Source organism: Mobula hypostoma, chromosome 1, assembly GCF_963921235.1.
Source record: "Mobula hypostoma chromosome 1, sMobHyp1.1, whole genome shotgun sequence".
NCBI classification, from domain to species: domain Eukaryota; kingdom Metazoa; phylum Chordata; class Chondrichthyes; order Myliobatiformes; family Myliobatidae; genus Mobula; species Mobula hypostoma.
Window position 1 is genome coordinate 236,969,020 of NC_086097.1, and position 13,722 is coordinate 236,982,741.

At 43.3% G+C, this 13,722-nt stretch overlaps 1 protein-coding gene across 1 annotated transcript in view; it reads right to left on the reverse strand.

The window, feature by feature from the left end:
• csmd3b (CUB and Sushi multiple domains 3b) overlaps positions 1 to 13,722 on the reverse strand; it is a 2,345,756-nt gene that overhangs the window by 20,899 nt on the left and 2,311,135 nt on the right. The window contains exon 66 of the mRNA XM_063066157.1: positions 1,355 to 1,464. Coding sequence (XP_062922227.1) covers positions 1,355 to 1,464 — 110 coding nt within the window. The remainder of the gene's footprint in view (positions 1 to 1,354; positions 1,465 to 13,722) is intronic.

Sequence of the window (13,722 nt, forward strand, 5' to 3'; positions counted from 1 at the left end):
TGCCCTAAACGCTAGTGGCGTAATAGGCAGAGTAGAGACAGAGGTAATTCTATAGACAGGGAGAGAAAAAATGGAGGCTTTGGTCAATTTCTTCCTTTCTTTATCACTTTGTCACTCTTATCCATTATTAATTAATTCATTGATTTTATTTATTTATTTCGAAGTATCGCATGGTAACAGGCCCTTCTGGCCCAACGAGCCCGCAAGTAACCCACTTCCAATTGACAAATCCTACAAGTCTTTGGAATCTGGGAAGGGACCTGAGCACCACGTAGTCATGGGGAGAGTGTACAAACTCCTTACAGACAGTGGCAGAGCTGAACCCGGGTCACCGGTGCTGAAATTCTACATGTTGACTGCTGTGCTATCATGGAAATTTGCATTTTAGCAAATTAAATAAATTGGCAGGCAAGCTTACAGGAAGCTTTGATTTCAGAGGGTGAGAGGGTAGCGGCTGGAGATATGTCCTTGCCGAAGGAGGTGTAAGGCGCTCTTTCTCAACGCTAGCCTACAGGTCACCCTAGGGCAAGGTGTAGCAACTTCTTAGCCCCTCGATCAGAGTCTCGTGAAGCCATGGCAGCAGGAGGTGGATGGTGGTATGAGCAGGTGGTGCATATCACAAGTCCTGGTTATGCAACCACTAACGCCAGGCAGACAATTTCTAAAGAGCATGGATGGGATCACCTGTCTTATAAAGATACTGTCCAGGAGAAGGCAATGGCAAAACACTTCTCTAGAAAAATTTGCTGAGAACAATCATGGTCATGGAAAGACCATGATCGTCCATGTCATACAACAAGGCACATCATGATGTTGATTATGATAAATACAACAAGACAGAATCTTGACCTCTCGGTAAACATCGTTAAATGTTTACCTAACTGTCTATCCCTAACTTATTGTCTGTCTGCTCTGCAATTTCTCTGTAATTAATACTTTGCCTTCAGTTGGTTATTATGTGCCACATCATGTGACACGGCACACAATGAACAAACATCTTAAACATTGCTGGCAAGTGGTAAGTATTTATGTAAAGGTGCAAGTTGTTTCTTGCACCATGTATGAATTTGAGTACAGTGGAACGGTTTAAAGTGAGATAGGTATCTAAGAGTCTTATTCAAATCTCTGAAGATTTGATTTCTATGTACTTCAGAAGATACATCTTACTACTGATCAAATGTTAATTAAATTTAAAAAGTAATGTAAAATAAGCAGTTAATATGTTATTAATTGCTTTGAACAAACTCTAAAGCTATCTCAATAACAGAAAAAAAATACAATCATTTTCATTTCTTTCAATTCAATACAGTGCAAAATTGTGAATCCTATAACCGGGCAGGTGGGACATACTTACATAACCATCCATGGCCCATTTATCTGTGATCTTGCTGACAGACGTTTGATCAGGTGCTACCACGTGGTACATCAGAAGCATAAGACGTGCTTCTTGACTTTTATAGACACCTGAAAGGGTGAACAGAGATGAAGCATGACATAGGAAAAAATGGTTTGTGAACTTTCATTAATAGGCTTTGACAAATGTCACTCAAAATGTTGGAGGAGCTCAGCAAGTCGGGCAGTATCTACAGGTTGGAAAACAGTCAATATCTCGGACTGAGATCTTAAATCAAGACTGAAGTGGAGGAAACCAGACTAAGGATTGTGGGGGGAGGGGAAGGAGTAGAAGCTGGCAGGGGTTAAGTGAGAACAGTTGAGGGGGAAGACAGGTGGGTGGGGGGCAGGGATGAAGTAAGAAGCTGGGAGGGGGATAGATGGAAGAGGTAAAGGGCTAATGTAGAAAGAATCCAAAAGGAGAAGACAATGGACCATGGAAGAAAGCTTAGGAGGAAACCAAATGGTGGTGAGCAGGTGAGAAGAGGAGAAGAAAGCGAATGGGAAAAGAGAGAAGGAGTTAGGGGAAGAAATGGACAGAAGTTGGAGAAATCTATGTTCGTGTCATCAGATTAGAGGCTATCCAGATGGAATATGAGTTGCTGGTCCTCCAACCTGAATGTGGCTACATCACAGCAATTCCATTTATCATTCTGCTTACTCTACTTCTCTCTTGCCCATGACCTTCCTCCGGTGTCCCTCCTTCTTCCCTTTATTAGTCAGCCCGAAAAGTCAACTGTTTAATCCCCTCCATGGATGCAACCTGAACTGCTGAGTTCCTCCAAAAATTTGTGTGTGGTGCTCAAGATTTCCAGCATCTGCAGAATCGCTTGTGTTTAACAAATGTCACAGACCACAATGATTATTCATATTTTATTACACTTAAATTGCCCATGGGTTTGAGAATAAAGCTTACCATGTTGTAGAAATATAGCATTATATAGCATGGAGCCACACTCTTCCACTCACTGATACCACAACGACAACCAATAAAACATTTACACAAATCATATTTTACCCTCCCCATTTTCCCAGATTCTACTGTTCACCTACACACCAGAGGGCAATATACAACAGCCATAAGACATGGGAGTAGAATTAGGCCATTTGGCCCTGGTCTGCTCCATCAATCCATTGTGTCCAATTTATTATCCCTCTTAACCTCATTCTCCTCATAAGCTTTGACACTCTTACTAATCAAGAAACTACCAACCTCCAGTTTAAAAATACACAACAACCTGGCCTCCATAGCTGTCTGAGGCAATGAATGCCACAAACTCACTACACTTTGGCTAAAGAAATTCCTCCTCATTGCTGTTCTAAAGGGATATTCTTATATTCTGAGGCTGTGTCCTCTGGTCCTCAACTCCCCCACTCCAGGAAACATCCTCTCCCCATCCACTCTATTTAGGCCTTTCAATATTCCGTAGATTTCAATGAGTTCCTGCCACATTCTTCTAAACTCCAACAGGTTTATGCCCAGAGCCATCAAACACTCCTTCTATGTATCCCTTTCATTCCCGGGATAATTTTTGCGAATATCCTCTGGACCTTCTTACATGCAATCTCCACACAGGACTGAATCTGGCTCAAAAATAATGCATGAAGAACTCAGCCAGTTAAAGAGCATTTGTGGAAAGTGAAAACCATCAACAGTTACAAGTCAGTGACTCTAATTCAGAACTTGAAGGCGAGTGGAGGACATAGTTTTCAAAGAGAAGGAATGTGGTGTAAGACAAAAGTCCACATGGAGACAGATTTGGACAGACCAGGTGATAAACCGAACATTTCAAGGGAGTGGGATGAATGTGTTTAATTTCTTCAGGATAGAGAAGGCCACATTGTGAATGCTGGACTGGAAGAAACATAAGGTAATTATTGGTACATCTGGAATAATAGATTGAGTCTGTGGATGGTTGGAAAATAAAAGGTGAATGGATAGATGTTGTCATTCCTCTGGTTGCATGGGAAGGTGTCCTGGGACACAGAGCTATAAATGGGGAGAGCAGACCTAGAAAGGGGAAGAGAATGAAAATTTTGACTGATGGTGAGATTATCTTGAAGTTGCTGGAAACTGCAAATTGCAAGGCAGCGGTTCTAGTAAATGTACTATGCACTATGTCATATTATTAGAACATTGCAGGACTATACAGCTCCTTTGGCCCATGCGGTTTTGCGACCCTTTAACCTAATCCAAGATCAATGGAGGCAGGGGGAGAAGATGGCAGCGCGACGCAGCACGTGCAGCTCTCCGGTGAAATTATATCGTATCTGTTAAGTAGGGGCCATGGACAATTCTGATTCGATGAAGACAGATGTGAGAAGCAGAGGAACATCTGGAAGAAATTTCTGAAATGCCTGGTTCGCTGTTGTTGTTACCGTGCGATCGAGAATCTCCGAAGGGTAGGCCCCAAAATCCCTGGCTTTGCCTGCTGTTGGCGACCGAGGCTGAGGTTGAAGCGTTCGGGTAGAGATGATGCTCGGTACTAGGTGTCGGAGGGCTGATCAGAGCTCGAAGTTTTCGGACGACTCAGAGTCGGACTGTGGCTGGGCATGGCAAGGAGAGCTTTCTTCCTTCTCCCGTCTGCGTGAGATGTGGGATTTTCGAGAAACTTTGAACTTTTTTACTGTGCCATGGACTGTTCGTCATCAGGTTATGGTGTTGTTGTACGGTTGCAACTATATGTTATAATTATGTGGTTTTGTTAGTTTTTCAGTCTTGATCTGTCCTGTGTTTTTGTGATATCACACCGGAGGAATATTGTATCATTTCTTAATGCATGCATTACTAAATGACAATAAAAGAGGACTGCGTGTCCTCATAATCTAATCTAAGTTTCCTCTCTCACATAGTCCTTCACTTTTATTGCATCTACAGTATGCACCTATCGAAGAGTCTTTTAAATGTTCCTAATGTATCTGTCTTCACCACCCTGCCAGCAAGTTGCACCATCGCAGGAACCCACCCCTCTAACCTCACAAGACATGCTTTGTAATCCAGACATCGTCCTGCTAAATCTCTTCTACACACTCTCTAAAGCTTCCACATGTTTCCTACAATGAGGTGACCCAGAACTGAATACAATATTCTAAATGTGGCCTAACCAGTACTTTATAGAGCTGCAACATTACCTTGCGGCTCTTGGACTCAATCCCCCTATTGAAAACCAATGCGCCATCTTGACCACCTTATCAATTAGCACAGCAACTTTGGATGTAAGTCTCAAGATCTCTCCACAATGTTAAGAATCCTACAATTAACTCGGTGTTCTGCCTTCAAATTCTACCCTTCCAAAGTGAATCACTTCACTCTTTTCTGGATTGAACTTCATCTGATACTTCACAGCCCATATCTGCATCATATCAACGTTCTGTTGTAACCCTCCACACTATCCACAACTCCACCAATCTTTGTGTCATCTGCAAACTTACTACCCCACCCTTCTACTTCCTCATCAAAGTCATTTATAAAAATCACAAAGAGCAGGTGTTCCAGAACAAATCCCTGTGGAACATCACTGGTCACCAACCTCCAGGCAGAATATGTCCCATCTACTACTACATCCTGCCTTCTGTGGCAGGCCAGTTCTAAATCCACACAGCTAAATTTCCTAGATCCCATGCATCCCGACTTTCTGAACAAGCCTACCATAGATAGATAGATATACTTTATTAATCCCGAGGGAAATTTGGTTTTGTTACAGCCGCACTAACCAAGAATAGAGCGTAAATATAGCAATACAAAAAACCCCAACAATCAAACACCAAAATGCAAACTATGCCAGATGGAAAATAAGTCCAGGACCAGTCTATTGGCTCAGGGGGAATATTGTTAGATATCTTACTAAAATACATATATACCATATACATCTACTGTATCCAGTGCCTCCGGTGTGGCCTCCTCTACATCGGTGAGACCTGATGTAGATTGGGGTCTGCGTTGTCGGGTACCTTTGCTCTCTCTCCAACAGGTAGGATTTTACAGTGGCCAACCATATAAATCCACTCTCCATTCCCATTCCAAAATGCTTGTCCATGGCCTCCTCTACTGCCACGACAGGTTGTCGGAGCAATACCTCATGTTCTGCCTATGTACTGTCCAACCTGATGGCATGAAATTCGATATCTCTAACTTCTGATGATGTCTGCCCCCTCCTCATCTCTTTTTTTCTATTTCCCATTCTGACTCTTCTCCTCTCCCTCTCCCCTCTCTTCCTTTCTCTCCCAGTTCACTCTCCTCTTCTATTAGATTCCTTCTTCTTCAGCCCTTTACCTCTTCTACATATCACCTCTCAGCTCCCCACTTCATCTACCCACCTTCTCCCTCACCTAGTCTCACCTATCATGTACCAGCCTCTCACTTCATCTACCCACCTTCTCCCTCACCTGGTGTCACCTATCACCTCTCAGCTCCTCACTTCATCTACCCACTATCTCCCTCACCTGGTCTCACCTATCACCTACCAGCTTCTCACTTCATCCACCCACCTTCCACCTTACTTGGTATCACCTATCACCTGCCAGCTAGGACTCCCTCCCCTCATACCACCTTTTTATTCTGGTTTCTTCCCCCTTCCTTTCCAGTGCCTAAAACATTGACTGTTTATTCCTCCCCATAGATGCTGCCTGACCTGCAGAGTTCTTCCAGCATTTTGTGTGGGTTACCTCCATTAATCAGACTTTATCAGTATGTTTTGTCAATCTGTTTAAAGTTTGCAGTTCAAGCTGGATAACAAGAACAACATCTTTATACCTTCATAAATTGTCCCATATATTTTACAAAGAAATAGTTACACAAAATTAGATGCCAGACAAAAAATAGGATAAGATCAACAAAAGGATGAGCTACCGCAGTAAAACTCACTTAATCTGCCTGCTTGGGACATCAGTGGAGCTGGACTAACAGATTTTCTGGAGTATCGAACATTATTTTAATAATGCAACACATTTCAATCCACTTTAAAACAAAAATGTAATAGTAACGGTTCAGTGAACCCTTTAAGCTTCAAGGCAGCTCAGCTAATAGAACCAGGCAAATTAAAAGGGAGCTCAGGAAGGGCTGTCCCAGAGAAGATAAGGGAGTGCGAGAACTCTGGCCTTGATGTCTAGAAGGTGAGCAAAGGAATCAGGGCCACAGTGAGCGGGATGTGAGCACGGATAGGGCTCTGATGAGTGACAGGAGGGCAAGAACTGAATGCTAACAGGTTGGTAGAGAGTGTAGGAACTTGGGACTTGGCTACTGTGCATGGAGTACTGGATCTGGGGCCCTGGGAGTGGACATAAAGCACAGAAACTGCAGCTCCCGTGAGTGCTCAGGGAATGCGGGAACTGCAGCCTCGGTGAACAGGAAGGGAATGTGTGACCCTTGGACATGGGGAATAGACAGAAAACACTGGAACGGAGGCAAAAGAATGGAAACTACTGAAATCTGAACCATTGCGATTTCTGAATGGTCAGATAGTGCTCATTAGAGCTTTGCTGCACTGGCACAAACAAAGCACAGTTCAAAGACGTACCAGTTGGTAGGTTAATTGCTCATTGTAAATTATCCTGTGATTAGGTTCAGATTAACTTGGGGGATTGCATCGCACGAAGGGCTGGAAAGGCCTTTTCTGTGCTGTATCTCAATAAAAAAATAAATAAATAAGGCTGATAATTTTTTTTTGCATGATCACTGTTATTCATTACTTTATTTATTGATTGATTTAGAGATACAGCCTGGTTACAGGCCCATCCTGCCTAATGAGCCTGCGCTACCCAATGCCACCCCTGAGATCAACTAATCTACTAACCCGCAAACACGAGGAAACCTGCAGATGCTGGAAATTCAAGCACCACACACAAAATGCTGGTGGAACGCAGCAGGCCAAGCAGCATCTATAGGAAGAGGTACAGTCGACCTTTTGGGCCGAGACCCTTCGTCAGGACTCAAACCTGGATTTTAAGACAAGTCTTAAAGGAAGAAGCGGAGGTGATTAAAACAGTGGGCTACCTTGGATCAAGCCAACTCAAACCTGAATTGATCTGTAAAAGGGTGGATAAAAAAGGATTGAAGATTAGTTTTAATTGTCATACGTACATCAAAAAATACAGTGAAATGTGTCATTGGTGTCAGATCGTCAGTGAGGATTGTGCTGGGGACCACAGGCTTAAATGTCTCCATGCTTCCGGCATAGCATAGCATGCTGACAATTCTCCAGCTCTAACCGCATGTCTTTTAGAATGTGGGCAGAAACCAGTGCACCCGGAGAAACACCACAGTCCCAGGGAAATCATATATTATACACCTTACAAGTAGCGGTGGGAATTGAACCCTGATTTTACAGCTGGCACTGTAAAGTACTGTGCTAACTGTTACAATACTGTGTGGCCCGAGAGGGTGATACATACCTGAGAGGAGGGTGACATATATAATATGCTTGAACGAGGAAATAGGATCAGGAGTAGGCCCTCAGGCCCACCCATTCAATATAATTATGGCTGATCTGTCCCCAGTCTCATCTCTTTTACTATACTCATGTCATGAAAACTGCAGTTCTCTAATCTGTCAAAAATTTCCTCTTTATACTCCTCACTTATCTTAACAAAGCTACAGGGTAGCGAATTCCCAAGATTCTCTGTCCTTTTGAGAAGAAATTCCAGTCACCTCAAATCTAAATAACAGCCTCTTATCTCAAGGCCCCTTTCGTTCAAGCTCTGAGTGCTGGAAAACATCAATGCCGCCATTGAGGGCATTTACAAAGGCAATGTCCCAAAAAGGAGGCATCCATCATAAGGGACCCCCAGCACCCAGAACATGCCTTCCTCTCATTACTGCCATTGTGGGGTGGGGGGGGAGTGGGGGAGTACAGGAGCCTGAAGACACACACTCAACATTTTAGGAACAGCTTCTTATCCTCCACCATTAGACTTCTGAACGGACAATGAACTCATGAACACTGCCTCACTATTTTCGCTTTCTTTTTGCCTGATTTATTTATCTTTTTATACATATTTCTTATTATAATTTAGAGTATAACAAAATAACAAAGTTCATGACAATGTCAGTGATAATGCACCTGATTTTGCTTTGCAATATGTATCCATTATTTATCTAATATGCTTACAAAAGATCACTCCTCATTCTTCTAAATTCCAAGCTTGAAAGATTTAATTTCTCAGCCAACATGTTAGACACTGAATCAATCTGGTGATTGTCGGACCAGAGGAACATGCGGAAGCAGGAAGAGTGACAACAGGAAGAAACTTAAGGAAGATTAATCAGAGTTTGTTGCTGCAAGAACTTGTCAGAAAAATTAAGGAAATTAATTTGTAATGAAAGACAGCAAGAGAGCAAAATATAGAGTTGGGCGACCTTTCTAGTAACAATGTTTCACAATCATTGTTATCTCTGGAAGATTTCTGTCAAAGTCAAAGTAAACTGTATTATTGAAGTGTGTATATGTTACCATATACTACCTTGATTTTCATTTTCTTACAGGCATTTATTGAAAAATAAATACAGTAGAATTTATAAAAAATCTATACATCAGCAAAAGCTGACAAATAACCAATGTGCACAAAAAGGTAGATTGTGAAAATAATATACAGTACTGTGCAAAAGTCTTAGACACATAGCTAAGGTACCCAAGACTTTTGCACACGTGGAGTGGAGAACGAGTCTGTAAATCTGATGGGAGTAAAGGATGTTGGGAATGGTTGAGGGTGGTGTTCTGGAGGAGTGGTGTGGAATAACCACATAACCATATAACAATTATAGCATGGAAACAGGCCATCTCGGCCCTTCTAGTCCGTGCCGAACTCTTACTCTCACCTAGTCGCACCGACCTGCACTCAGCCCATAACCCTCCATTCCTTTCCTGTCCATATATCTATCCAATTTAACTTTAAATGACAGCATCGAACCTGCCTCAGCCACTTCTGCTGGAAGCTCGTTCCACACAGCTACCACTCTCTGAGTAAAGAAGTTCCCCCTCATAATGGAATAGGTAGCAGAGAAGGGGTGCTAGGGGTGGGGGTTGGCTCGGGTGCAGACACACCCAGCCCTGAGACACCAGACTAGGTCATTTGATTCCAAACAATTGGTTTATTGATCATTACAAAATGTTTCTCTGATGCATCCAACTCCCTGCCCTCCCCTTTCCCCCTCTCCCTGCCTCCTACCCATTCTCAGTCCACAATAGAGACCTGTATCAGAATGAGGTTGATCATCACTCACGTACGTCATGACTTTTTCTTTTGAGGCAGTAGTCCAGTTCGATACATTAAATTACTAGGCATCACTAGTAAATGTGTCTAAAAATTTTGCACAATAGTGAAACTACTGAGAATCTAAGTTGTAGAGTCCTTGAATGTGAGTCTAGGTTGTAGAATCAGTTCAGACAACATACATCAAAGTTGCTGGTGAACGCAGCAGGCCAGGCAGCATCTATAGGAAGAGGCGCAGTCGACGTTTCAGGCCGAGACCCTTCGTCAGGACTAGTTGTAGAATCAGTTCAGAGTTGTGATGAGTGAACTTATACACGCGGTTCAGGAGGCTGATGGTTGTTCGGTAATAACTGTTCCTGATCCTGGTTGTGTGGGACCTAAGGCATCTGCACCTTCTGCTTAACTGTTGTAGCAAGAAGAGAGCATGGCCTGGATAGTGGAGTCTTTGCTTCTTTCTTGTGGCAGCACCCCATGTAAATGTTCTTAATGGTAGGGTAGGATTTGCCTGTGACAGACTGGGCTGTATCCAATAATTTTTGTAGACTTTTCTGTAGTTATTTTATGTTGAATGGCCAGTGTTGATGATATGTAAACTGAATTAGCTGTTCTGTTTTTAATACCAGGAAGAATTGCCGAGTGAATGGTCAGATTGAGTTCTGCAAAACAGGAGCTAAATTGGTGAAGTTAGTAGGGCAGTGACCGATTATGGTGAAACATTCACAGAGTTTATCCAGAGAATGAGAGAGGGCGGTATCTTGCAAAGCATTAAGGAATTGTGACCCCAAAGAGGACAAAGGCCGTTGTTGACACAATTAGCTGGGAATTCTCAATACTCGGAAGTCACAATATTGGAACTGAGTTGAAATGTAGGATAGAAATTGCATCAGGAATATGAGTAAAGCCTCAGAAAATAATGACACTGAACAAAATGGGACAAATTATCCAGGAACCAGTCAATCGTTTAATGGACCGAGCTTAGGAGGATGATGGCGCCTAATTGCGACTCCTTTGCTTGCAAGTTCAGGAACAGCTCTATTTCTATCTTTGATATCTCTTTTTTCCCTCTCAAGGTTCTTTTGAAGACCCTGACCTGGAGATACATGCTAACTTTGGGACCCACTTTCAGAGCCTCACGACCAGCTGCTTTTCGATATGCCAAGGATGCGGCCTGGAAGACTAGCGCACCTCCAGGGTGCCGGATTTTCATGGCTCTGGAGGTGGGCAGATTCAAGGCCGGTGCCACCAACCGATATGTCGTGGGAGTACACTGGGGACAGAAAGCAACGAGCTGGCTGGGGCTGTGTGCCCGGAGACCCAAGTTCTTTGGGCACAGAGCTCAGAAAAACCGACTTAACACACTTTTAACACTATAAACCAGAGAGTTGTTTTGTTATGTCTCCCCTCTTGCTGTGAAATGGGGACATCTCTTTTTCCCTTATTAGGGAGAGAGAGAGCCTGTGGTGTGTTGAATACCAGGTGAACGAGTAGTCTTTGGAGTACTGCAAGTCTGTGTCTTTATTAATGCCTTGCTACACGTTTGAGTGTTCGGTGGGGGGTGCTGATGCTTTTTGCTGGTGGTGGGGGTGGTGGCGGCCGTTGCTTTGCTACTGTTTATGCGTGGGGGGAGCTACGGAGATCTAACATTTAATTGTCATTCATTTTTTGGGGCACTCCTCTGTTTTCGTGGATGCTTGTGAAGAAAAAGAATATCAAGATGTATATTGTATACATTTCTCTGACAATATATGTACCTATTGAAACCTATTGAAATGCTTTAAAGAGGAAGATATATTAGAGGCATTGAAGACACTCTTAGGCACATGTATCATGGAAAACAAATGGAAGGGTATGTAGAAAGGAAGGGTTAGATTGATCACAGAGAAATTTAAAATATTGGCACAACACCATAGGCCGATGTGACTGTACTGTGCTGTAATGTTCTACACATGTTCTAAATATACAGATTTGGAAGATACACTGTCCATCTAAGAACACAGCAAACTGACAAATTAGTAAAACAGAAGGCAATGGGTAGCTGCTTAAATGAGAAATACAGGAGGCAGGAAGAATCCATAAGGACAAGTCAGTCGAGGTCAAAGTCATCTATTAAGCAAATAGTACTTGGCAACTGTAATGAAATGCCGGATGAAAGCTTGGGTGAAAATCTTTAATAATTCTGCATGTTTGAGCTCTTCAGAAAAATAAAAGCCGATAGAATCCAAGGGAGAATAACAACTTGGACTCAAAACTGATACAGTGGTGTGAAGCAAAGAGATAGTTTATGAATTCCTTCATGACAGGGAAGCTATTTCTAGTGGAGTTAGATTAGTCCATTGCTTTTTGCTGCACCTTTAAATGACTTGGTCAAATGCAAATAACACAATAAATAAGTTTGTAGGTAGAAGGATGGTAGGAAACAAGAACAGCTGATATCTCAGATATTTCAGATTCAGACTTATTATTCACATGTACATGGGATATATCGGAATCAGAAATATCTGAAGCCCATTGTCTGAAAACACGACACAGGCAGGAACCCTCATCTCAGTTAACAAGTACTTAGCTGTGTACTTAAAGAACTATAACTGCAGGGCTACAGAATCAGAAGGTGGAATTCAGCTACCACACTTTTTAAATCAAAATTTAACGCAGAAAAGGATTGAGAGGGAAAATAAATTGCCATGATCAAACAGTGGAGCTGACTTGATGGGCGGAATGGCTTTTGGTCTTAATTGACTGCTAGGGACTCAGTCTCAGCAGAAAGCAGTTGATTGGGCAATCAAAAATTGAAAAGCTCTGACAAATAAAAGGAGGGGTAACTAAAGAGGAGCGGCCAGTGTTTGAGTGGCTCAGGGTAGGAGTGGAGCTTTGTGGCTTTGGCTCGAGAGGCTTCGGCGAGCAGAGGCTGAGGACCAGCTTGTTCTCAGTGAGGTAAGGCTGGGTAAGTTCCTTTAATTAACTTAATTAACTTAGGAGTATTTAACGGAGGCAGTAGATAGGGCAGTCCAGTGCTACGATTGTAGGATGTGGGAAGTCACAATTGTCTCTGATGACTACGCCTGCAAAAGGTGCATCCAGCTGCAGCTCCTGTTAAACCGAGTTAGGGAATTGGAGCTGGAGCTGGATGAACTTCCGATCATTCAGGAGGCAGAGGCCGTAATAGATCTGAGTTTCAAGGAGACGGTCGCCCCTAAAATTTAGGAGACAAGTAACTGGGCGACTGTCAGGAGAGGGAAGGAGAATAGACAGAAAGAGCAGAGCACCCCTGTGGCCATTCCCATCAATAATAAGTATACTGTTTTGAATACTGCTGGTGGGGACGACCTACCAGGGACAAGTTGTAGTGGTCGCGTCTCTGGCACCGAGACTGGACCCTCAGCTCAGAAAGGAAGGAGGGAAAAGAGGAGAGCAGTAGTGAAAGGGGATTCGATAGTTAGGGGGACAGATAAGAAATTCTGTGGGAGAGATCGAGAATCCTCGACGGTCTGTTGCCTCCGGGTTCACGATATCTCGGATCGAGTTCTCGGTATTCTCAGGAAAGAGGGTGAGCAGCCAGATGTCATGGTCCACATGGGAACCAATGACATTGATAGGAGTAGGGATGAGGTCCTGAAGAAGGAATATAGGGAGTTAGGAAAGAAGTTAAAAAGCAGGACCTCAAGGATGGTAATCTCAGGATTGCTGCCTGTGCCACGAGACAGAGAGGGTAGGAACAGGAAGTGATGGCAGATGAATGCATGGATGAAGAGTTGGTGCAGGGGGCGGGGGTTCAGATTTCTGGATCATTGGGATCTCTTCTGGGGAAGGTCTGACCTGTACAAAAAGGACGGGCTGCACCTGAACTGGAAAGGGACCAATATCCTGGCGGGCAGGTTTGCTAGAGCTGTTGGGGAGGGTTTAAACTAGTTTGGCCGGGGGGTGGGAATCAGAATGTGAGTGCAGAGTTTAGGGTAGAAGGACAAGGGCATGATGCTATGTGTTCTGAGTTGGTGAGGAAGGACAGGCAAGGGACAAAACATAAATGTTAGCCAGTTAGAGGGGTTGAAATGTGTCTATTTCAGTGCTATGAGTATAAGGAATAGAGGGGATGAACTTAGAGCATGGATCAGTACGTGGAACGAC